The 26,226-nt window shown below is 48.1% G+C and overlaps 1 protein-coding gene across 10 annotated transcripts; it reads right to left on the bottom strand.

Moving 5' to 3' along the window:
* Positions 1-747: 747 nt before the first annotated feature.
* Positions 748-11,126, bottom strand: MORN3 (MORN repeat containing 3). 10 transcript variants are annotated; one of them, XM_037052031.1, is made up of 7 exons: positions 10,370-11,124; positions 7,720-7,893; positions 6,410-6,567; positions 4,763-4,922; positions 3,136-3,320; positions 2,768-2,891; positions 748-2,397 (listed from the first exon to the last, which is right to left on the bottom strand). In XM_037052031.1, the coding sequence occupies exons 2-6, from the start codon at positions 7,862-7,864 to the stop codon at positions 2,811-2,813; spliced, it is 729 nt and encodes a 242-aa protein (XP_036907926.1). In that variant the 5' UTR covers positions 7,865-7,893; positions 10,370-11,124; the 3' UTR covers positions 748-2,397; positions 2,768-2,810. The 10 variants fall into 10 exon arrangements, with proteins under 10 accessions (XP_036907926.1, XP_036907922.1, XP_036907925.1 ...); XM_037052027.1 differs by having other exon boundaries at positions 2,805-2,891; positions 10,370-11,123; XM_037052030.1 differs by having other exon boundaries at positions 748-2,891; positions 7,720-7,884; positions 10,370-11,126.
* Positions 11,127-26,226: the final 15,100 nt, after the last annotated feature.

Raw genomic sequence — 26,226 nt, 5'->3', positions numbered from 1 at the left:
GGTCTTGTTCTGTACAAACTTGAACCTGGCCAACAGCAGCTTTGTGGGCTGAGTGGGGAAGGGGGCCATCCTTTTTCCTATTTTAGCTTCTTGCCTCCATCCTGCATCCTATATACCAGGGCTCACCCCTCCGCTGTTCCTAGATGGCCTGAACTGAGTAGAAGAATTGGGGCAGGATCAGGGCCCCTGTGTGAAACTGTTCACTCCTGTCCAGAGAAGACAAAGGTACCTCCTATGCATCCTCAAGAGATCTGCCTCCCTACCTCTGAGGAGACCCAGAATCCCGCTGGAATAATTTCTAGTCTGTAGCTGTAGTCTTAGGTTTTCTTTCCTAAACTTCCCTGAACTCAAGAATCACCCCATTAGCCTGTAAAATGCGGATATCCAAGCCCTTCCCCTTGGTATGTCAGATTTTTTTCATTGTCTTTTTTCCCCATTACCATTTATCCCCCCTATGATTCTGTATTTTTTTTAAAGATTTTATTTATTTATCTTTAGAGAGGAAGGGAAGGAGAGAAGGAGAGAAATATCAATGTATGGTTGCTTCTTGTGAGCCCCCTACTGGGAACTGGCCTGCAACCCAGGCATGTGCCCTGACTGGGAATCAAACCACAACCATGTGGTTTGCAGGCCCTCGCTCAATCCACTGAGCTACACCAGCCAGGGCGATTCTGTATTTTTTTAACAAGCATTCCAGGTACTCAAACCCAGGTAACGTAAGGAAATGCTGGTAGCTAAGAACAGTCTTTAATTTCAGTTTTATTCATATTTTGAACAGATGATACATTTGCGGGATTCCAAATGCACAGTGAAAAGCCGCCCTCCCCTGTTCCTGGTCCCCCCCAGAGACAACCATCCGTTGCCAGTTCACTTTGTTTCCCACTCTGCTTCCTGGAGGGTTTATACGTAAACCAGCACATGCCTCCTTTTCCTGAAAAAATGGTGCCCTGTGCACACTGTGCTGGACTTAACAGCACATAAGTGTACATGTGAGTAGTCACTTTCTAGGAGGTGACTTGTGGACTTCCCTGGACCTCAGTTTCCTCCTCTAAAATGGGATGAGTAATAATAGAACATCAGGTCGTTGAGGGTCAGGGCATAGGACACAAAGCTGTCAGCATAGGACCCGGCACCTGAGTGAGCACTGTGGGTCTGTCTGGTTCATTCCGTGCCCCGAGGAGGCCAGGCTCAGCTTCCTGGTGTCAGGTACAGAGCCGCGTGGTCAGGCCACCCTCTTACCAGATCGAGGCACAACCTCGACTGTCAGTGAGCATTTATGGGGCCTTTGCCACATGCCAGGTGCTTGGTGAAGCCTCGGTGAATAACCCCTGGTATTTCAGGGCTGAATCATTCTTTGGTAGAGTGTTTACATCGTAGCCAACAAACCAGATGCCCCCGGGAAAGGGTGCGTGTTTGATTCTCACAGTAACCACAACAACCCTGGGCGGTAAGTACCATTACTGTCCCATTTTAGGGGAGAGGAAACCTGGAGAACTGAGAGATGGGGTGACATACTCAGGACCACACAGCTGGATTCACACCCCGGCCATCCAACTGCAGGGCTCCTGACCCTCCTTACGTAAGAGCCCCTCATCGCACAGGAATGTCATCTACATTCAAATTATGCAGAGCCCTTCCCAGACATCTCTTCCCAATTAACCTCGATACATGTTAGCATGATGACATCTGTGGGCAAACCCTCAAAACGCCCCTGTGGGACCTCTAAAGTCTCGTGTTACCGAGCTGGCACGGGGGTTACTTGCCGAGGGTCAAAAATCCTGTGAGTTCGGGGGTTCTTGGCCCTGGCTCCACGTCAGATTCATCTAGAGAAGACTCCGAAGGCCCAGGCCTCACCCCAGTTGAATGAGAAATTCCGGGCGTGGATCCTGGGCGTCTGGCTTTTAAGAGCTCCCACGGGATTCCAAAGTCGAGAGCCCTTGTGTTCGACCAAGAAGCCAGGTCAGGTTTAACCCCAGATCTTAGGGACCAGTGTGACCAGACGCAGGCTTTCTTCCCTCTGGAGTATTTCAAGAGTGCAGAGACCCAGATCCACCCCGCTCCACCCCTTAGGGTCAAGCCTGTCTCTTCTCTGCTTGAAATCCCTCCCATGCCTCCCCTGCCCCCAACCCACCAGCCCCAGGCTAATGCCCCCAGGTGCCTCTTTATTCTCACACACTCGGGGGTAAGGTCCCAGACCGCACCTAGAGGGTACCCACGGCCTGCTGGAGAGAGAAGCAAAGAATAATAACCCTATTGGCAAAGAATAATCCAGTGCTGGGAGGAGCGAGATGCCAAGGGTGTGCCGGAGCCACGGCGCACTCCTCCAGTGGGAGCCGCACCGGTCTGAGCAGTTGGGTGACGTGGGTTGGACTTTCTCCTGGAGCCCTGGGAGTCTCTCTGCAGAGGCGAAGGGGTGGTGGAAGCTGGCTTTTCAAAGACACTATCCGTGCCCTCCCCTTGAAACCCACTTACACCCACAGCAGGAGGGACTAGGGCTGAATGGGCCCACTGGACAGATGTGCAGGTGGAGGCCAGATGTAAACCACCCTACGAGCATTTGGGGGGTGAGCCTTAGAATACCCCAAGCAGTATTCCCCCCGGGAAGCCCAGGGTACAAATGGGAGGGCTGGGCAGGACTGCAAGGAGCTGGTCTTCAGTGAGATGAGTTCTGAAGGCGGGGAACCAAAAAGGACCAGCAGGCCGCAGGAGGAGGAGACGACCCGCCCTCTCTGGTCCCAGTCCTGAGCCCCTTGGCCAGAGACCACACCTTACATAGAGGGTGACAGGTGTGCCCATCCCCTCGCCTGGCATCAGTCTCCTTGTTTTTCCTGTGCCTTCCTGAACGTGGCCAAGGCTTCCTCCAGCACTCCGTCGGGGTCTAGAAGTTCGACCTGCGGGGAGGCAGCAGGGGTGGGTTTGAGGCACATAGGAATCCCGGGCTGCCAATTTTATGAGGTGCTGCCTGCTTTTGGTGGTGCTGACAGCCTTGTGGGGTGCTGCCTGCCTCCCTGGAGATGCCCTGACTGAAAACAAAACCTTGTCTGTTCGCTAGTTGGACTGAGCTGGGTCAGGCCAGGCTGGGAGTGGCTGGGTGTGGCTGGGTGTGGTCCCAGTGCCCTGGTGAGAGCTGCCCACCTCAGGAATGGGGAACTGGGTGGGCTCAGGGGCCTCTTCGCGGCCAAAGTCGATCATTGTGCCACACTTGGCCACGTCGTCCACCCAGAAGCCTTCAAACATCTGACCGCGGTTCAGGTGGAAGAAACGCCCCGCCCCATTTTTCAAGCCTTGATGCCAGTGGCCCTCATAGCGGTTCCCGTTCTCTGGAAGAAAGGACAGAGGTGTGGGTGCTGGGCACAGCAAACCAGGCCAGACTACTAGGCTAGCCCCTCCACCATGCCCTGTTGGCCCTCTGCCACTTAGGTTTTCAGGAGACTGGGAGGGATTTCAAGCAGAGAAGAGGTTCCTCACCAAGAGCACCTGCTATGTGCCAGGCACTGGGGGGAACAATGAGGAACAAGAGAGACACAGTTCCGGTCCTCATGCAGCTCACAGTCTAAAGGGACAATACCACCAGCTTTACAGACCATGTACTATGGGCCAGACCCTATTTTAAGCACTTGACAGAGACCCCCTCATCTAATCCTCATCACAGTCCTATGAAGTGGGCACTACTATTCTTCCCATTTTACAGATGAGAAACAGGCACAGGAAGGCAAAGTAACCCCCTTGATTATACACCTGGTGGTCAAAGGCAAGGAAACAGGTGCTGAGAAGAGGAGAATGTGCTGTAGGTGGAGTGGACGGAGACCTCTCCGAGGTGGAGATGATGCAAAGATCTGGGCATCGCCTTTCCATTCCAGGGAGAGGGAACAGCAGTGCAAAGGCCCTGAGGCAGACAGTGTGGGAACTGAAGGGAAGTTAGTATGGCTGAAACCAAGGAAGTCCAGGGGAGAGGGGTGGGAGGTGAAGCTGGAGGGGCATGCAGGGCCAGGACATGTGGGCCCCCAGACCACAGGCAGTCTGAACTCATTCCGAGGGCAATAGGGAACTATGGAAAGTGGAAAGCGGGACAGTGACAAGCCCAATTTGTAAAAAGCTCCCTCAGGTCGTTATGTAGAGAATAGATTAAGTCCTGACACCAGCGTGGGCTTCTCTTTACTCTTTGCTGGGGAATATTTTCCCTAGTTCAATGCATATCCGGCCCCTTCTCTTCCTTCAGCTCTCCGTTCAAAGGTCACCCCCTGAGGAAGGCATTCCCTGACTCCTGACCCTCAGTCAATCCAAATAGTCCCTGTCCCCAGCTCCTTTGTCATTCTCCAACACACCGTCCTGTTTTTTAAGGGAAATTCCTTAGCCCTTTTTGACCTCACAATTAATAGCCCGTGTGACCTTGATCGAGTGCCTTAACCTCTCTGGTGCCTCGTTCATTTGTAGAGTGGGGGCCCAGAGTGCCGATGCTATCCGACTGTAGTGAGGATTAAATGGGTTTCATGGCTGTGTAAGTGTAGCTATGATTGTTAGGACCATAAGAAAATGTCTTAATTGTTCATTTTTATTGTCAGGCTCTCCTTTTGGAGTATAAGCTCCCTCAGGGCAGGGATCAGATCCTATTGTTCCCCTTAACCCACACGGGAGCATGGCTTTGCCCGGGCGTGGCTTGAGAGGGGGCGCGGTCAGGCAGAGCCCAGAGCAATAAAGTTGGGTGGGCGTGGCCAGCTGGACGGGGGCGTGGCTTGCGGGCGCGGGTGGGCGGGGCACTCACTCTGGCGTAACATGCCCTCCCCTTCGGGCTTGTCCTTCCACCATTGGCCTTCGTAAATGTCACCGTCGCTGTAGTACATGCGGCCCCACCCGCAGCGCTGGTTGCAACACCACTCACCTTCGTAATACTCTTTGGGTCCGAAAAACTGGATCCCATAGCCCTGAAAGCATGAAGGTAAACCTGTTCACTTCACGGCGCCCCCACCACCACTAGGAAAGCCCCACCATCCTCCCTGGCACCCCATCCACACCTGGGCTTCTTTCTTCCTCGCTTCCTCTCTCAGTCCTTCACCTTGTGTCGACAAATCGCTCCAAGCTGCCCATTTCCCTCTGCTACCCCGTTTGTGCAGCTTGCGGTGCCTTCTGCCCTCCTCATTGGTCCCTTCTTCCACTCTCTCATTCTCCCCACCCTCACGCATCCTCTCTATACAGCAGCTAGAAGGATCTTTTCCACCGCCCATCTGCTTAAGTTAACCCCAACTCTGATCTATTCAAAGGAATCGTTGCCTCTGAGAATCCGATCCAAGCTATGGACTTTCTCCCCGGAGAAATGAACATCAACACCACCATACTTAGCATCCGACCACAGAGAGTCACGGATGCCCCACAGACAACCTCCTGCCCCAAGGAGGTTGGGTGAAGCAGCTGATTCCCCACTAACACAAGGCCCACACTTACCCCCCCCTTACCCCCACCCCTTTGGGCACACATGCCTTGCTGACATATCCTTCCTTTCGTTACTTCTGCCTCCTTTGCTACTTCCCCTTCTTTTTCACTCCCAGGTTAACTGCATTTTTTAAATGTCACCTCCTACAGGAGGCCTGCCGTGATTGAATGCTCAACGATCTTCCTCTGGGTTCCCTGTGCAAACCTCTATCCTAACACTGTATTATATGTACACTTCATTTTGAGGACTCTCTCCCCACTGGCCAATAAACAGTTTGACAGCAGAGATCATGAAATCCTGGGCCCTACCACCTGCCAGCAGTGTGGCCCCAAGCAAGGCACTTCACTTCTCTGCGCGTATTTCCTCAGTAAATGGGGGGCGGGGGGTGATGATGATGTGAGAATTAACTGAAGTACAATATCATGTTCCAAGATTGCAATAGCAGTTGTTCAACAGCAATATTACATTTTTATGTTACCATGGCCTGTAACATAGGTGAGGATTTGAGTGTTTATGGGTGAGGACATGCCTCTGGCTAGCTTCTACCCCTGGGACCTGGGACCTTCCTCTCTTGTTACTCACTCTTCCTACCCTCCTCTTATCCTGGCCCAGCAGAAGGGGGATTCTCAGAAAGGGCTGCCCAGGGAAAAGAAAGCCAGGAAATGAGTGGGGAGAAGGGGGAGGAGACTTCCCCCCACCCCCCAGCCCCCAGCCTGGCCAGCTTCTTGTAGCCACAGGGTTTCAAAGGCTCCTCCCTGGGCCCTCTCCTCTGGCTTCCTGTTTCCTGGGTTTTGTTCTGAGAAGCATGGCGATTCCCCCACCCTTCCTTCTACCCACACAGTACCCCTGTTCTCCCCTCAAACCCACCCCTTTTCTCCCAGGCCTGTCTGACTCCTGCCCCTACACACACACACACACACACACACACACAGCCTGCTTTCAGCCTGGCCCACGCCCCAGGGCACGATGGGAACCACTCACCGATTTCTTTCCACCTTTCCACCAGCCGGAGTACGCTCTCCTGTTCTTTCCTGTCTCTGGGTCAGGAAGGCTGAGGGTGCCATAGCCATCTCGCTCCCCAGACTTCCAGTCCCCCTCATAGATGGCCCCTGTCTTCTTCCAGATCTGTGTTCCTTTCCCTGTTGACACACAGATGGGCCAGCACTGCAGACATGGCCACATGGGGCCCGGGGGGCAGTTGCTGGGTCTGCCTGGGCCTCAGGGGCCCCTAGACTGGGTGATTCTCGAAGACTGGGACAGGGTCTGTGCCGTGTCTCAGGACCCCCAGCACCTGGGAAAGCCCCAAGAAAGTACCATTTCTACAAACGGTGGTCCTCCAGACTTTTGCCTTGAAGCCAGACGCATAGCAAACCCCAAGTTAGTTTCATCTCTCTTTTTTTTTTTTAGATTTTATTTATTTATTTATTTATTTATTTATTTATCTTTAGAGGGGAAGGAGAGAGGGAGAGAAACATCAATGTATGGTTGCCTTTTGTGCGTCCCCTGCTGGGAGTTGGCCTGCAGGGAACTGGACCACAACCCAGGCATGTGCCCTGACTGGGAATCGAACTGGTGACCTTTTGCCTTGTGAGAGGATGGCCAGCCAACTGAGCCACACTGGCTCAGAGCATTACTCCCATTTTACACATGGGGGAACCGAGACTCAGAATGGTGTGGGATCACTCAAGGTCATAGCTGGTGGACCTCAGGTTCTCATCCAGGTTTATGGACTCAAAAGCACTCAATGCAGGAAAGCGGGAGAAAAGAGTGGTTAAGAGCACAGAATCTGGAATTGTGAAACTGGAGTGAAAAGTCATGCCACTTTTTAAAAATAAAAGCTTTTTTTTTCTTCAGGTCTTAATTTGTATCACAAGGACCCCTGCACCCTCCACCGGTTAGACCCGGAGCCCAATCCAGTTAAAGTCTAAGCCCCAGCTACTTGGGGTGAGGGGGGGTTCTCCTTCACCTCCTGTTGGTCAGACTCCATGTCAGGGCTGAGTTTGAAGACCAGACTCCCAACTGCAGGCTGGTTTCTGGGAGGGCAGGGATGGAACTGAGTCCCCTGAGCTCCAGCTGGGGCCCGGCTGGCGTCTCAAGACTGTTCTGTGCCCCACTGGTCCCCGAGACTTTCTCTCAGCTGAGTTCCTTCCCAAAACCACAGCATGTGGGGGCCCCTGGCTAGTCCAGGTCAGCATTTACCCCTTGGAGGAACCTCAGGGACACATCTTATATCCGAAGTGAGCTCTGAAAGCTGTTTTCTTGGCCCAAGCCCCTGAGGGTCCCTCACTCACCATGTTTCATGTTGTCCTTCCACTCGCCCACATAGCAGTCGCCACCAACAGTGTACACCTGGTGTCTCAGTCCATTCTTCTGGGCCTTTTGGTCCCATCCCTTCCAAAGGGGCTCTGACTTTCGTGGGTACTTGGAGATGGGCATGTTGGCTGCTTCTTCAGGGCCTGAGGGTGCTGGAGAAAGTTAGGGACATCGAGGGCTCTGTGTGCCGCTGGTTATGCCAGCATTCCGGAGATTCCCGGGGGAGGTACCCGTCTCAAGCTCAAGCGGAGTGAGTCATGTGTGTTCTGAGTCCATGGGACAGATGAACTGCCTTGGGAGGGGATCCTTTTGTGCTGGACTGACCTTGGGCTGTCTTCCTCCCTCACTTCTCCAGGGGTACACTGGCGGGGGCGGGGGGGCAGGCCTGATGACACAATTGCTTGGGGAACCAGGGAAACCAGTAGAGCAGTTGGGTTTGTGATGGCATCAGGAAGAAGCTGTCCTCAGGCAGGAGGTGATGCTCACATATTTAATATCCGGTGTGACCAATCAGAGTGGATGCTGACCCTAGAACTTGGGCCTGGAGACCCCCCTGGTGAGCATCAAGATCCATTCTAGGGGAATGGGGGGTTGGGGCAGCCATGCTACCCTGGGTTGGCAGACAGCTGCTATGGCACAGCCCACGGGGACATCCCTTATACACACACCGCCCAGCACCCAGCACTTGTAACCTCCTTGGTCTCACATCATCTGTGTCGCGGATAGAATGATGAAAAAGTTCAGGAGCTGGCTTTGCCGGGTTTGCAAGCTGTCAAGAGCCCACCAACTAAAGATACTGCTTCTAGGGGGACCAACTGTCCCCATATGGCTGGTACTGAGGGATTTCCTAGGGCTTTGGACCTTCAGTCTAAAACTGAGACAATCCTGGGTACATCAGGATGGTTGGTCACCCTTCTACATCTGACCTAGGCCTCAGTCCTCCACCTGCCTGCCTCACCAGTTGGCTAAGTTTCTCCATCTGACCCAGATCTCCTCCCAGCCCTACCTGGTGGGGTTGCAGAGAGACTTTGGGGGGTCTAGGGCCTCTCCCTAGTTGGGAAGCCCCGTCTGTGCTCTTCATGTCCCCAGGATCTCCAGTACAGACATTCACGTTCCCCTGTCTGTCTCCATGGGGCCTGTGCCAGGTGATAAAGATGGTCCCTTCCAAAGCTGGCGATCCCTGTTCCCCAGTATTTGCATTAGCAAATACTACCTATTCCACCCCATGGGCTTGGGGAATACACACATACACACACAGGCTCACACCAGCAGTGCTAGCAGCAGGGGCTAACGGTGAAATATTTGACATGAGCACGCAGAGCTACTGACCAATCAGACAATCAGAATGACCTCAGATCTCCTGGAATCGGCTGAGCAGATTCCAGGAGTCGAGGTGTCCCAGGCATCCACACACCCAGGGCCAGCATCACGGGTGTGCAACCTGAGCAGTTGCAGAGGGCCCTGACCTGAGAAGGGCTGTGCTTGGTTTACTTCTCTACGGCCACTGTTCTGAACTTATCCTTTCTGAGCAAGGGCCCTGTATTTTCCTCTTGCACTGGGCCCTGCCCACCAAGGAGTTCCTTCGGTTGGGCTACAGCAGCAGACTCCAGGGGTTGGTCTGACTGGGCTGCCCAACCACACCGGCTGGTACTGACCCTGAGGATCAAGCCTAGAAACAGACAGGGTCACTCCAAGCAACGGAATCAGCAAGGGCAACAGCTGGGAGGAGATAACGGTCTCAGGCCCTAAATTTAGTGGTTTTCATTTGTCTCCCATTTCTGAGAAGGGCTGCACTTGGTACAATGCAAGTACCACCTGCATTGTGCTGAATCTTGGTATTTATTTATTTTAATTTTTAAAAAAGATTTTATTTATATATCTTTACAGGGGAAGGAGAGAGGGAGAGAAACATCAATGTATGGTTGCCTCTAATGCGTCCCCTGCTGGGAACTGGCCTGCAACCCAGGGATGTGCCCTGACTGGGAATCAAACCGAGATCCCCTGGTTCGCAGGCCCACGCTCAATCCACTGAGCTACACCAGCCAGGGCTGAATCTTGATATTTAAATGAACTCTCTTTTACAAACAAATAATTTTGCCAAGAAAGAGACTTGACATAGCCTTACTTTAAAGGAAAAACAAGTGTCAGGTTCCCGAAGGGGAAGGTAACTGTAAAAACAAAAATACTGATGAGAAGCCCATTTGTGTCTTAGGGAGACTGAGATTAGCAAGTGTCCAGAAAGGTGTTAATGCCGTTATCAACCCCGAACTGACACTGTCTCCTTGGTTTACTCAGAATCGTAACCTAGAATCTCATAACTTTCTTACGATGTCACTGGGGGGTTACTTAAAGCCTCATGAGAGTAAAATGAACTCAACCAGACGGATGCACCAGCCGGCACTTTCAGGAATTTAGTTTCTACTATGCGGAGGCTGAGGACTGAATACATGAGCTACTGATTGGAAAAGAAAGCTTTGCAACGCGGTGCGCGGACTCTGCCTGAATTGTTTTAATACTGAATAACAATACTTACCGCAATGGGAAGGTGGAGAGGGGCTGGGCCCGGAACCCAGGGGTCCGTCCGGAGCACCCACTCGGTCCCACCTGCGCCCTCTCACCCGCGCTCACCTGCCGAGTGGATCCGGAGTTCTCAAGCAGGAATCGAAGGATCGCAGCCTCCAGCCTCTGAGCAGCCCGAAGCGCGCGCTCCAGCGTCCAGGGCTGCAGCCAGGGTCGCTATGGCAACGTACGGCTACAGCAAAGCCCGCCCCTTCCTGCGGAGACTGTGGGCTCGCTGGGCCTGGCGTAGGGAACCGTGCAAGTCCTCCCGCGTCCGGGGAAGGAAATTTTCGGGCCGGTGGAGGTCGAGTGCTGGCTGGTGCACCGGCCCGGTGGCCGGAGGTGTGCGGAGCGAAAGTCACGTGTACGCGGGGAGGTTATTCCCCTTGGCACCCCCGACCCTCTCCGGTCTGGGGATCCCCAGAGCAAATACAACGCGGGAAACAAGAGTTAAAGGCGGTTCTGCCGAGAGGCAAAGTCGAAGCGGCAGAATTTGCAGGGAAAGCCAACGTCACAGGGGTTCTTAGTCTCGTGGGGGTTTGCTAGCCGACTTTGAGGGAGGACTTAGAGCCCCTCCAACCCTGGAAGACGCCTACATGTTACATGAACACAGTAGGCCCAGGTCCCTCTTCAGCTCACATCCTCCGTGTGGCTCCCCTTGTCACGGTCCTAGTCCCCTTCACAGCCCCGCTTCACCGGCCCGCCTCCCGCCCCTTTCCTCTCTGACTTGGTCCCCTACTCAGTGCGCTGGGTCTACCTCTGCTCCAGCCCCGCACACTTGCTCCCCGGAAAATGCGGGGCGTGTTCCTACTTCGGGGCCTTTGCCTCTTCTCCGCCCTCTGCTAGGACTTCCTTTCCTCCAGACAGCAGCCCGGACCAGAGGCAATGGGGCTTTTCCCGTCTGCAGTTCTTCCGAGGACTGTCCCCCCGCCCCAGGGAAGTGGGAGTGACTGGGAACTGAGCCCCGGGAAGGGCGTCCCTCAGAAAATGACTGATCCGGGGTGTGAAGGACCTGGCTTCAAGACTGCTTGAACTCAGGTGTGATTTTTTTTCTTTTTGCTGCGATTCTTGTTTATTGTGGTAATCCATACATCACAGAAAGGTTACTGTTTTAATTATTCTTTTTTTAAAAATAAATTTATTTATCTTCAGAGGGGAAGGGAAGGAGAGAGGGAGAGAAACATCACTGTGTGGTTGCCTCTCGTGGGCCCCCCCGCCAGCAACCGGCCTGCAACCCAGGCATATGCCCTGACTGGGAATCGAACCACGATCGTCTGGTTCGCAGGCCCATGCTCAATCCACTGAGCTACACCAGCCAGGGCTGTTTTAATTATTCTTAAGCATACAGTTCAGTGGCAGTAGGTACATTCACAATATCGTGTAATCACTCACACTCTCCTTTTCCAGGACTTTCCCATCTTCCCAGACTGAAATTCTTGTGCCCATTAAATGATAACTTTCAATTCTTCTGTCCCCCAGCCCCTGGTGATCTCTATTCTCCTCACTGTCTCTGTGAATGGGCCTATTCCAGGTACCTCATTTCACTGGGTTCATAAATATTTGTTGAAGAGTAATTTTCGTTCCCATGAGTGCTCCTTCATTGCTTTGCTCTTCACTCTCATTGGAAAGAGAATTTTGCTCTGACTCCCACACTTATCATTTATACTTAATTTGTTTGTTGAGTGTGTGTCTCTCTCAGAGATGGCTATTAATAGGCACAGAACTTCCTCAATGTATCTTCTTGCTCTATCCAAGGTTCTTTTGGTTGCCAGTAGAGACACCATCTCCTACCATCCAATAAAGGAAATTTATTAAGGAAATGAGGGTGTTGGAAAATTGTAAACCTCATTGTCAACATCAAAGCCACCATCTCCCTTCATCTGTAGCTCTATCTCTGTCTCTATTTCTGTATCTCTCTCTTCTTCCGTGATCTCGTAGTCCTGGTGGAAAGTAGCTACCCACTATGACACCTCCGTACCAATTGCTCACAGGAATTAGTTGGCTCTTTTTGAATTCCAATCCCTGATTCCTGAGTGGCTTAGCCAGGGTCCAGAATGGCCCTTGGCCCTTGTCAGCAGCCATGGCTGCTGACACTGGCTTTCCTCATGACATTTTCTTCTCTTCCTCGGGGACCTGGACAGCATTTCCGACTCAGGAAGTCAAACTGTCCGTCGGCTCATGGCTTTGTCCACAGCTGCCCTGCTGCCTGTGTAATGGTGCCTCATAGCCTAGAATCTTCTTTTCCTTAGGCCAGGCTAGGGCACAGTCACAAGCCTCAGTCCCTGTATTGCAAAGACTTCTTTCACAGCCCCTCATTGGACCCTGGTTCAGGAGGAGGCAGAACTGTCCTCTAGAGAAGAATTTGGGGCAGGTTAAGGCTTATCTGTAGGCCATCTGGTAGGGCAGGCCACAAATCTACGAGGCTGTTTTTCCTATCAGGTCAGAATGTGGTACCATTCTTCACACACTCCTGAGTAGGCGCTGTGGACTGGAAACTCCCCAACGCTGAAGCATCAGGAGCATGAAGCTCATGGGCTTCTGTCCTAAATACTCTTCTCATAACCACCCGCCATGATGGAATTTGCCTGGGTTCCTCTCAAGGATCTTGTCTGCAGGATGGGGTGAAGGGGGTTCTCCTGTGTAGTCAATCAGAAGACGAATGGGTAAACAACATGTGATCTAGCCATACAACGGAATATTATTCAGCCACTAAAAAGGAATACAGTACTAGTACATGCTACTACATGGATGAACTGTGAAAACATTATGCTAAGTGAAAGAAGCCAGATGCAAAAGGCCACATAGTAGCCCCGGCTTGTGTGGCTCAGTAGATTGAGCACTGGCCTGCAAACCAAAAGGTCATGGGTTTGATTCCCGGGCAGGGCACATGCCTGGGTTGGGGGCCAGGTCCTGGTCAGGGGTGTGTAAGAGGCAATTGATCACTTGCGCTTCAATGTTTCTCTCCCTCAACTTCTCCCTCCTTTTCCCTCTCTCTAATATATATATATATATATATATATATATATTTTTTTAAAGGCTACATATAACATGATTTCACTCACAGGAAATATCCAGAAAAGGCAAACCCGTAGAGACGGAAAATAGGTGAATGGGTGCTTGGGGAGGAGGAGAGAGAAACAGGGAAGTGATGGTGAAAGGGCGGAGGGGCTTTTTTCTTCAGTGATGAAAATGTTTTAAAACTGACTGTGGTGATGGTTGCACAACTCTGGGAACAGACGGAAAACCATTGAATTGTACACTTTAGAGGGATGAATTGGGTGGCGTCCGAATGAATTCTGACAATAAAGCCTCAATCGCTGATGCAGGATGAGCGCCCTCTAGGGGCCCTCAGGTGTCCAGAGCGAGCCACAGGCCACTTCTGGATTTTGAGACTTCTGCTGAAACAAAAATTAGAAAAATGACTAAAGAGGGCAACGCAAAGTGTGGCAAATGTGGCTTACATTTTTACTGAAGTGTAAAGTACACATAGGAAAATAGAAATATCATCGGCGTATAGCTCGATATATTTTTAAAAGATTTTATTTACTTTTAGAGAGTGTAGGAGAGGGAGAAAGAGAGAAACATGTGTGAGAGAAACATTGATGCACTGGTTGCCTCTCGCACACCCTAACTGAGGACCTGGCCTGTAATCCAGGCATGTGCCCTGACTTGGAATTGAACCAGGGTGACCTTTCGGTTTGCAGGCCAGTGAGCCATACCAGCCAGGAAGAGCTTGACAGATTTTTGCAAATAGAGCACACCTTTGTCCCTTGGGACCAAAGCTGAAAATGTAAGTTCTAGGCCCTTCATATTTATAGGTGGCTTTTGAGTGACTCCATAGGACCCCTCTTTTCCTCTCCATTTTCTTCTTCTTTCCTAATCTCTAGGCCTGTACCATCAGGGAGACGGGTATGCAATGTTTATTTATTTTTATCAATTGATTTTAGAGAGAGACAGAGAGAAAGGGCGGGAGAGATAGACACAGAGATAGAGAGAGAGACATCGATTTGTTGTTCCACTTATTCGTGCATTCATTGGTTGATTCTTGTGTGCGTCCTGACCTGGGATCGAATCCACAACCTTGGCCTATCAGGTCAATGCTCTAACCAACCGAGCTACCCAGCCAGGACATATTTAAGTTTAAGTTCAATAAAAGCAAAACCTCAATTCCTCAGTCATTCTAGCCACATTCCAAGTATTCAGTGGGCTCATGTGGCATCGGGCTACCATACGGGACAGCAGAGACACGGAACATTTTCCTTTATCATTGCCTAAAGTTCACCTGGACGCACTGCTTCTGAGACCTCTGTCCTCTAGCCTCAATGCCTTCCTTAGGAAAGTTACCTTTTAATTCTCTTTGCCCCAATCCTCTTTCTTTTTCTTTTAATTGGCAAAAGAAAAAAAATGCTTTGTCAGAACTGAACATAATGTCTGCAGAAATAAGCCAGTGAAAATTACAGTGTTTGAAATAAGCCAGTAAAATTACAAAATTAGGCAAAGAAAGACAGACAATAAACCATCCCAAGGAAAAATGCACAGCCTCACTAGCAATTAAAGAAATGAAACCTGCAACAACCCTGCCATACCATTACGTACCGTCTAGACTAGGGAAAAACACGTAGAAGTCATGGACTGTGTGTGCCGTTGGCAACCCTGCTGGGAAATAAGCACTCTCACCTTCTGCTCGCCATCCCGGCCACTATTTCCTCCTGAAGGATCTTCTGGAACAATGTTCCAGGAACTATAAAACCACTTTCTGATGAAGTAATTTCACTCAATAACTACTTTTTATTTCTTTACTTAATAGCTAGTGTGAGGCATAGTATTGGTACTTTACACACTTTTTAAAATATAGATACTGCTCACAACAACCCTGTGAGGTAGGTAGGAACCTTATCAGCATTTACAAAATCAGCAAACTCATAAAACAGGCACGGGGATGTAAAGTATGGCAAGGGGAATACAGTTAATAATACTGTAATAACTATGTGTGGTGCCAGGTTGGCACTGGAAATATCAGGAGGATCACTTTGTAAGTTATATAAATGCCTAACGACTATACTGTACACCTAAACTAATATAAAATAATATTGCGCCCTGGCTGGTGTGGCACAGTAGATTGAGTGACTGCGTGCAAACCAAAGGGTTGCCAGTTGGATTCCCAGTCAGGGCACGTGCCTGAGTTGCTGTCCAGGTCCCCATTAGGGGGCACAGAAGAGGCAAGCATACGCTGATGTTTTCCTCCCTCTCTCCCTCTCTTCCCCTCTATCTAAAAACAAATGAATAAAAATCTTATAAAATAATTTTGAATCTCTACTGTAATTGAAAAATAAAAAATATTAATAAAAAAATCAGCAGCCCTGGCTGGTGTAGCTCAGTGGATTGGGCGCGGGCCTGTGAAGCAAAGGGTTGCTGGTTTCATTCTCAGTCTGGGCACATGCTTGGGTTGCGGGCCGGGTCCCCAGTAGGGGACACATGAGAGGCAACCACACATTGATGTTTCTCTCACACTCTTTCTCCTTCCATTCCCTTCTCTCTAAAAATAAATAAAATATTTTAAAAAATCAGCAAACAGGCTCACAGAAGTTAGATATCATAGCTGGAGCAAAAGAGCGTGTGGATGGGGGTGGAGCCAGGATTCAATCTCTGACCTCTTGACCTAGGAAGACCGGTATACCCAGAATACCACTTTTGCCTCCCATTTCCAATTATTGCCTCCTAAGGAATGCTACAACTGGGGTGGGGGAAGAAATTTATTTCCTTTCCTCTAAGATTTTATTCATTTATCTTTAGAGGGGAAGGGGAGGAGAGAGGGAGAGAAATACCAATGTATGGTTGCCTCTAGTGTGTCCTACGCTGAGAACTGGCCTGCAACCCAGGCATGTGCCCTAACTGGGAATCGAACCGTAATGGCCTAGTTCGCTGCCCACACTCAATCCACTGAGCTACACCAACGGTGGAGGGGTGGGGGGAGAAATTTATGCAAATGTAACTATTACAATGATTACAAAAGGAATAACCAGAAAATGCACACAGGAGACAATGTAAACTGGGCCTGGCACATAACAGGTTCTCAATAAATGCTTAATTTTAGAAAAGCAATTCGTTTAAAAGGGGCTCCGGCCCTTTAAAAGTCAGAGGCGGCTTGAGAGAGAAAAGAGGCCGGTTCAGTTGTGACGTAAGTTTCTCGCCTCATTTACATGAGCATGCGTAAAGGTTCGCCCTCGTTCCTTCGCCACGTTCCTGCACTCAGTGCGCGTGCGCTACCCAAACCCAGGGGAGACTGTTGTTCCGCCCGCCTATTTAGGTGGGTGGAGACAGTCGCCAGAGTTCGGTTGGCCAACAATCTCCCGCGCAATTACCCAGCCACGCCCCTTTTGCACATGCGCATACATCAGCAAAAGTTTGAGAGAGTGATGAAAGGCTCCCAAGTTGCGCCTGCGCTCTGTATGTCCCCTGACGGAAGTGGGTGGAATCGTGTTCCAAAGCGGAAGGGGTGGAGGGAGGAAGCGCGGCGAAGGTGAGTGTACCTAAATAGGAAGCCAAATTTAGGAATTACCCCCAACGCCCTGCCATAGAATCACTTTACAGACCTGTAAAGACCAGAATGTGATAACTGAGATCTTACAGGTTTTTAGAAAGATTTAGAAAGATTTAAAACCTTTCTAAACCTTTTAGAAAGGTTTTACAAGATTATTCTTGTTTACATATGTGTTAAATAAAGATTTTAGGGAGAGGGAAGATTTTTTTCCCCGAAGTTTTCTTTTTCCCCATGAATTCTTACATTTCTAAAATACTTCTTCAAGACTCAGTAAAGAAGTATTTGAATGCCTGCTATGCGCCCAGGTTGAAAACAAGTATTCTCAAAAAAGTTGAGGACAGGTGCTCACCCACACAAACATACAGTCAGGAAACCGTAAGGAAGGTCCGGTTAAGTAACAGCCAGAGCAGGAGGCAAGTCTGCACAGAGTTAAGGATGATTTTGTTACAAACCTATAAATGCTTTGAAAGCCGCTCAGGTCAGTTCATCGGCTTTATTCCATAAACATTTGCGGAAAGCATGTTATATTTCTTATATGGACACTGCCGGGTGCTGGAGATTCAGAGGTGAATTACAGGTCAGCCCCCGCCTGTGAAGAGCTCGCACAGCACCCGGAGGAAGGGAGTAAGAGTAGCCTGGGCAAGGTCTTGGAGGTGGGATGATAGTGTAAAGTGGATTGTCCTGATGAAAGCATCAAGCGTGTGTGTGGCCACCGTCTCCCTAAGCTATTTTCTCCTGGGGGGCCGGGGGCGGGGGGCAGAATCTCAGGAGGGCCCTAAGCCCAGAATGGACCTGCTGTTACAGGAGTGATTGCTTCACTGATGCTTCATAAAGAGCACAGAAAAATAATGAAAAAACATGAAAGGAAACCATTTAAGGACTCAAAATACACTAGTTTGTACAATTCTCTCCGTAGGGAAGCCACCCAGGGCCTTATTTTCACAGGGGCCTTGTGTCTGGTTTAATGCTCTGCTGTCAAAATTACTTATTTTTTTAGCAAGGGTGCCTACATTTTCATTTTGCACTGGGCCCCATAAATTACGCAGCTGGTCCTGTTTCTCTCTCTCCTACAAGTTTTCTCTTCACTTGTCCTACACTTTCATCTCTTTCTCTCCTCCCTTCTTCTATTTCCCCCCTCCCTGTTTTTCTTTCTTGTCTTTCCCCCCAATTCTTTAAGCCTGAGTTTAAGTATGCCTGGCCTTGTAAGCCTCAGAACATGTTCCTGTTATGAGTTGAACTTCATTCCCTGAAAAGGTGTTGAAATCCTAACCCTGTACCTGTGAATCGGACCTTATTTGGAAATAGGGTCCTTGCAGATCAGGTTAAGGTGAAGGCATTCGGGTGGATCCTAATCTTAACGTGACTGGCGTCCTTATGAAAAGTGGAAATCTGGACGCAGAGGCAGACCCAAAAATGCCACGTGAAGATTGAGGTGATGCTGCTACAAGCCAAGAAACTCCAAAGATTTTAGGCAAACCACCGGAAGCTGGGAGATGGTCAGATCTCCCAGTGTCACAGGACACATTCTCCCCCAGGAAGGAAGGAAGACCCTGCTGACACCTTGATTTCAGATTTCTCGCCTCCAGAACAGTGAGACAATAAATTTCTGTTGTTTAAGCCAATACATTTCTGAACAGTGAGACAATTTGTGGCTCTTTTATGTTATGGCAGTCCCAGCAAATGAGTCCAGTTCCCAATAAGTCCTTAAAAAATACTTGTTGAATAAAGAGATGAATGAATAGAGGATCATTTTAGTATTGGTGGCTCTTTAAAGGATGGCAAAAGACATATTGAGATACTAATTTTATCCATGCAAGTCTGGTGAATGATTGAAAAGTGGGCCCTCTCCACAGCCTATTTCATTTTCTCCTTTGATATTGTCTGGATTTGATTAATACTGGCTTTGTCCTGTCCTTTAGACTTTGGCTGGGTAGAGATAATATGGGCTGGTAGAGTGGGTAGCTGTGGCAGAGGACGCTATTGGTTGCTACTGAAATTCAACACCCTGCTTCCCTTTCCTCCTTGATGGCACATCTCCAAATGCGTTAGCTTCTCTTTTGTCCAGGAAAAGTGATCTACTCCCCAGAGCCAGGGAGTGAATTATAATTAGGCAAACCTAAAGATAGTAAATATTTTTTTTGGCTCTGCCAGCCAAGCATTCTCTGACATATAAGAGTATATCTGGCGACAGTAACTGTATTTCTAAAATAGTGAATGGAATTGAGATTGTGTTGCAAATAACATGAATCTCATTCATTACTCAAAATGTTAGGCCCTGTCTTACTTGGTTCAAAATAACACAAGCTGAAAAGCTTATAAACAATAGAAATTTTTATCTCACAGTTCTTATGCCTAGAAATCCAAGATCAGGATGCTGGCATGGCTGGAATGCCCTCTTCCACATTATTGACTTCTTGTGTCTCCATATGGTGGAAGGGGCTAGGGAGCTCTGTGGGTCTCTTTTTTTTCTTTCTTATCTTAAAAAAATATATATATATATATATGTATTTATTTTTTTAGAGAGAGAGGGGAAAGGAAAGAGAGAGAGGGAGAGAAATATAGTGTGATTGTCCCTTGTGTGCCCCCAACCAGGGACCCGGCCCACAACCTAGGCATGTGCCCCGACCAGGAATCGAACTGGTGACCCCCTGGTTCTCAGGCCTGTGCTCAATCCACTGAGCTACACCAGTCAGGGCTGGGGTCTCTGTTTTTTAAAAATTTTAAATATAATCTTTATATTTTTTCCATTACTATTTAGTCCCCTTATATTTCCTTCACCCCAGCCCCACATTTTTTTTTAATTTAATGATTTGAGAGAGAGAAAGAAAAACATTGATTTTGTTGGTCCTCCTGTTTGTGCATTTATTGGTTGCTTCTTTTATTTGCCCTGACCAGGGATCAGACCCACAACCTGCTGTATCAGGGACACCATTCTAACAGTCTGAGCCACCTGGCCAGGCCCTCAAGAGCACTCATCTCATTCACAAAGACCCCACTCTTATAGTCTAATCACTTCCCGAAAGCCTCACCTAATACCATCCCCCTGGGGGTTAGATTCCAACACGTGAATGTTTGGGCTCACACACATTCAGACCATGGCAGGCCCTGAATATAAATCATTAAGATCTCATGATCCTAAGTGCCATTGCAAAGAAGGTTTCTGTACCACAAATCCATTCCTTATTCCAGGTGGTATCAGTTCACTCTTGCAGTAAAACCAGCAGCCCCCTATTCTGAAGGCAGATAGCAATAAACACTCTTAGCTCACTCAGTTGCAGGCTGGTTGATGCAGGCTGGCCCTCAGCTAGGGCAGCTCTGTACAGGTGTGCCTCTTCCTCTGGGGTCCACGGGCGACTCGGGAATACTCTCCTCACTGTGATGGCAGAGGTGAGCCAGTCTGTTCATGCAGTGTCTTCTCAGTCATGGTAACTTCAGTCCAAACAAGCTCCGTGACCAAACCCCAAACTGTAAATAGTTAGCAACTCTTCACATTGATTGGGGCTGTAGAAAACGTATAAATGGTGATTGTCATGTTGTCCTGCAGCAGAGAGCTGAGAGCCCCTGACCAGTTGGTAAGTCTCCCGTTTCCAGTGGCCCGATAGCAGCTCTCATGAAAACCCACTGAGACTTTTTTAAAAATCATCAACCATAGGAAAGATACTTTTCAAAGGTGACTTGAAAGTGCAGAAGGGTTGAACTCTTTCGGGGAGTGTGGACCACTTTGGAAGACGGTGTGGCGGGATCTGGTCAAGATGAAGATCCCAGTAATGTACCAGGATCGAGGTCCGTGAATGCTCATTGCAGCTCATTGCCTTTCAATCCCAAACGGGAATATCACGAATAAATTACTATAAAATGAGGACTCTGGTTATCTTGGGGGAAGGAAGGGGGTGCAGTTGGCAATCAACGTGTATGAGGCATCTGGGCGGTAGTCACATAGGTGTTCACCGCATAATTCTTTTTTAAAAAATAAATTTATTTACTTTTGGAGATGGAAGGGAGGGAGAAAGAGAGAGAGAAACATCAGTGTGTGGTTGCCTCTCACATGGCCCCCACTGGGGATCTGGCCTGCAACCCAGGCATGTGCCCTGACTGGGAATCGAACCTGCGACTCTGGTTTGAAGCCTGTGCTCAATCCACGGAGCTATGACAGCCAGGGCCACCTCATAATTCTTTGTAATGTTTTTTGCACTTTTTTGTATGCCTATTTCACAAGAATTTCCTTCTTCCTTTTCTTCTCCTCCCCTCCCTCCCTCCCTCCCTTCATTTCATCCTTCCTTCCTTCCTTCTTTCTCTTCACTGTAACAAAATTCTGCTAGGCAGAAATAATTGGGAAATCGTGTGTTATTAATCTTCCCTTTGAAGATCCTTTAATATTTTTGTGTGATGCTTTTTTTTCTTATTTTTTTAGAGAGGGGAAGGGAGGGAGAAAGGGAGAGAAACCATTGATGTGAGAAACATTGACTGGTGGCCTTTTGCTCCCACGAGGGACAAAACCTACAACCTAGACAGGTGTCCTGACTGGGAGTGAGCCACACCCATCAGGGCTCATTTTGTTTGTTTTGTTTCATTTTTTTGTTGTCCATGTCTTATTCTTTAAAACAAATTTTATTTATTGACCTGAGAGAGGGAGGGAGGGAGAGGGAGAGAGATGTGACTTGTTCCACTCATTGATATATTTATTGGTTGATTCTTGTTTGTGCCCTGACTGGGGATCGAACATGCAACCTTGGTGTAAGGGGATCATGCTCTAACCAACAAATATACTTGGCCAGGGCCTTGGTGTCTTATTTTTTTTTAAGATTTTATTTATTTATTTATATTTATTTATTTTTAGATAGAGGGGAAGGGAAGAAGGAGACGAATAGAAACATCAATGGGTGGTTGCCCCTCACACTCTCCCCTCACTGGGGAACTGGCCTGCAACTCAGACATGTGCTCCAACTGGGAAGCAAACAAGTGACCTTTTGGTTTGTAGGTGGCACTCAATCCACTGAACCACACAAGCTAGGACTGTCTCATTCTTTAAAAAAAAAATTATTGATTGGTTTTAGAGCGGGCAGAAGGGAGAGAGATTTATTGTTCTACATATTTATGTGTTCATTGATTGATTCTGGTACGTGCCCTGAACGGGCATCAAACCTGCAGCCTTGGCGTGTTGGGCCGATGCTCTAAGCAACTGAGCTACCCATCCAGGGCTTGCTGTCTGATTCTTGCACTGGGTCTTACAGCACAGATTCTCTTTATAAGTGTTATTTGAACTATATGTTTTCTCTCATAATAAAAAGTCAATATACTCTCATTGTTGAAAACTTGGAAAGAAACTGTTTTGTCATATTAAAGGACACTGAAATATTTCTACTATCGAAACTCTGTGAGTGGTAGTTTTTCAGGTGGGAGAAGAAAGCATATTTGTTAAGAAATCTTTGTTGAACGAGCCTTTTTTTACCTTTTGTTGGAAGAAACAGAAATTCTGAGAAGCTGCCAGCAGGTGGCGAAATAACATAAGATTTAATCAGGCTCAAAAAAAAAAAAAAAGCAAAACAAAACAAAAAAAAACATGAAAAGCAGCCAACATTTCCTCTGGTCATTGGAAAGCATTTTGGTGAATTTCCTATTACCTACAATCTTCCTCCAGTATTTGCCATCATGCAAAAGAACCTGGAAAATACGGCTTCACTGGGGGGATTGTCATATGTCATCCTTCAAATGCATCGTAGATAAAAACATAGAAAGATGTTCACATTTTCTCCCTGTTGCTAGACAGAGGGCCTTCAAAATAATACGATAGCTGGAACCTAAGATATAGGGGTTTTTGTATCTTCAGCCAATGAGGACAAGGTGTCTAGTAATACATTCCTCAAATATTGTTAGATGGCTTCGAGATATATTATTAGGCAGTGTTAAATTTCTAAATCTTTATCAAGCTCTTCCACTCATATCTTGTTGATTATGGCCATTGGAGGTTGGGGAAATTTTCATGTTTATTTTTTTAAAGTTATTTTAGCCCTGGCTGTTATAGCTCAGTGGATTGGGCATGTGCTGCGAACCAGGGGGTCGCCGGTTCAATTCCCAATCAGGGCACATGCCTGGGTTGAAGGCTGGGTTCCCACTACAGGGCCCATGGGAGGCAACCACACATTGATGTTTCTCTCCCTCTTTTTCTCCTTCTCTACCCTTCTCTTTAAAAATGAATAAGTAAAATCTTTTTAAAAAGTTATTTTAATCTGGACACCAAGCCAAGAAAGGGACGCTCATTGTCTGTTCCATTGAGATGCATTTATTTGGGGCAAGGTTGGCCTCAGGAGAGCCGAGAGGATGATGGTGGCAGTGGGAGATGGTTTATACGCGGGGAGGCATGATCGGAAGAGTCAACACACTAACAACAAGGGGAGACAGGTTTCTCACTGCGGGAGGAAGGCGCTGTGAACATGGAAAAGGGAGGAACGAGAACGAGCCCCGTGGGTTGGACTTGCATATTGGTGTAACATCCTGGTTTTGAATATTTACAGATAGTTACAAATAAAGGTGTAAATGTGCAAAAATATATGTGTACATATATATGCAAACATGGCTTCTAGATTTGTCCTGAGAGACAGCCAAGGGTGGGGACATCCCATGGTGGCAAAAGCACACACCTAGTACTCAGAACTTGACTTCTTCTTTTTTAAAAGATCTTATTTATTTATCTTCAGAGGGAAGGAAAGGAGAGAGGGAGAGAAATATCAATATATGTTTGCCTCTCATGCGTCCCCTGCTGGGGACTGGCCTGCAACCCAGGCATGTGCCCTGACTGGGAATCAAACCGGGGACCCTTTGGTTTGAAGGCCAGCACTCAATCCACTGAGCCGCACCAGCCAGGGCAAAAAAGCTTTTTGTAATGTGCTTGCAACTTTTCTTTCAGTTTGAGTTTGTTGAATAAGTCAAAGAAATTGCGTATAAATTATATATTTATATTTACAGCTATAAATTATATATATTTTACATATATTGTATGATCAGCTCACAGAATGGGATAAAATTAATGAAAATACATATGATAAGAGACCTGTATCCAGAATTTATAAAGCACCCTTACAACTCAAGAATACAGGGGAGGTAACCCAATTTTAAAATGAGGAAAGGATCAGAATAGACATTTCTCCAAATGAAGATATACAGTTGGGCCCTTGCTGGGTCGGGCGTCATCCTGCAAACGTTGGTCGGGCGTCATCCTGGAACGTTGCTGGCTGAATGGCCAGGGCATATGCCCGAGTTGCAGGCCAGGTCCCTGGTTGGGGGTGTGCAAGAGGCAACTGACTTATGTTTCTCTTGAACATGGATGTATTTCTTCCTAACTTTCTCCCTGCCTTTCTTTTTCTCTAAAAATAAATACAAATTGAAAAAAAAATTTGTACTTGGCCAATGAACCCATGAAAATATAGTCAACATCCTTAGCCATTAAGAAAATGAAAAATCAAAGCCTCAAGTGAGATACAATTCACATAAAATTAGGTCAGCTAAAATGGGAAAAGACAATAACAAGTGTTGACAAGACTGGAGAACCCTGACAGGTATATGTCGGTTGGCTGGGCACTGTCCCCAAACTGAAAGGTTGCTGGTTTGATTCCAGGTCAGGGCACGTGCCTGGGTTGCAGCCTGGTCCGCAGTCAGGGAGCAAGTGAAAGGCAACCGATCAGTATTTCTCTCACACGTTGATGTTTCTCTCCCTCTCTTCTTTTCCCTTTCTCTAAAAAGAAGTAAGTAAAATATTTAAAAAGAAATTGGGATGTTCATACATTGCTGGTGAGGGTACAAAATGGTATAGTCACTTTAGAAAACAGTTTGGCAGTTCCTCAAAATGTTAAACCCAGTTACCATCTCACTCTGCAGTTCTCCTGCCGCGTGCAAGAGACAACACAGCCCCACAAAACCTCGTGCCTGAGTAGCCGCAGCAGCACTGTGACCCCTAACAGCCAAAAGGTGGGAACAACGCAGATGTCCGTCAGCTGAACAAGGGATAAACAAGGTATAGTTCTGGTCTGAGTTCAAGGCCTTAGAACCAGAAGCACCGATGGCGTAAACGCCAGTCTGAGGGGAGGAGACCCTTGTCCCAAGATCAGGCACGGAGAGAGAATTCTTCTCTACCTCCGTGAGCTATTTAGACCCTCACTTGATTGGATAAACTCTCGTCCCCCGCCCCCCCCCCACACATTTAGGGAGATAATCTACTCAGTCCACCATTCAAATAATCTCCTGGAAACGGCCTCACAGACACACCCAGAACCACCAGATATCTGGGCATCACATGGCCCAGTCAAGTTGACAGAAAATGAGCCATCACAATATCTCAATAAAGCTATTATTAAAAAATACACATTACTCTTCAGGACTGTCAAAGTCAAGACTGAGATACTACCACAGACCAGAGGGGACTCTGGAGACCTGACCCCAAAACGCAGTGTCACAGTGAATCCCGGAACATCAGTGGGAAACCTGGTAAAATCGGAACAAAGTGGAGCTTAGTTGCGAGTAATACACTTACACTCATTTCTTCATTTGACAAAGGTGTCATGGTCACATCCACTGTCAACATTAGGGGAAACTGACGAGTAGGTGGGAACTTTCTCTACTGTCTGCAGGTTTTTTTGTAAATCTAAAAATAGTCCCAAATAAAATATTTTTAAAGAACCCTCAAACACACGAAGCCAGTGCTTTCTAGTGCTTACACATTGCCAGGCACTTTACACCATTCACTGCGTGTACTCCTCCCAGCAGCCCCAGCAGGGCAACTGGAGTTTCCGGAGAAGGTGAACTGGATTCTCAGGAGGTGGTAGAACTGAGGGTTGTTGTTTTTTTAAGACTTTATTTTTAGACAGAAAAGGAGGGAAAGAAACATCGGTTGGTTGCCTCTCGGACCAAACCCGCAACCCAGGCATGTGCCCTGACCAGGAATCCAGCTGGTGACCCTTCACTTTGTGGGACGATGCCCAACCCACGGAGCCACACTGGTCAGGGCATGCACTGAAATTTGAACTCAGGTCCATCTGACTGGGCCAGGCGAATCACAGAGCTCCTCCTAGCCCCAGGTAGGTCCAGTAATACAAGTAACTGAATAAGGACATAAAGGACATCTTGATACCTGAAGAGTAAATGTTAAACAAATGACATTTACTAGATAATGCTTGCTGTTTCCATTACATTCTACACCCATGAACAGCAGGCTAGGGATTTGAAATTTTAAAAAAAGATTTTATTTATTTATTTCTAGAGAGAGAGAGGAAAGGAAGGAGAAAGGGAGAGAAATATGTGGTTGCCTCTCGCACACCCCCACTGGAAACCTGGCCCGCAACCCAGGCATATGCCCTGACTGGGAATCGAACTGGCAACCCCTTGGTTTGCAGGC

This window comes from Sturnira hondurensis, unplaced genomic scaffold, assembly GCF_014824575.4.
Source record: "Sturnira hondurensis isolate 20B ecotype Veracruz unplaced genomic scaffold, ASM1482457v3 Scaffold0007406, whole genome shotgun sequence".
NCBI lineage: Eukaryota > Metazoa > Chordata > Mammalia > Chiroptera > Phyllostomidae > Sturnira > Sturnira hondurensis.
This window is presented reverse-complemented; position numbering and strand designations above follow the sequence as displayed.

Bases quoted from the DNA above. Each gene is read 5' to 3' on its own strand.
- MORN3 (XM_037052030.1), bottom strand. From the start codon at position 7,864: ATGCCCATCTCCAAGTACCCACGAAAGTCAGAGCCCCTTTGGAAGGGA. The intron at 6,568-7,719 runs GTGAGTGAGGGA...GTGTGTCAACAG, and splicing joins GAAGGACAACATGAAACATG to GGAAAGGAACACAGATCTGG. The intron at 3,321-4,762 runs GTGAGTGCCCCG...CCTTTCTTCCAG, and splicing joins GGAGGGCATGTTACGCCAGA to AGAACGGGAACCGCTATGAG.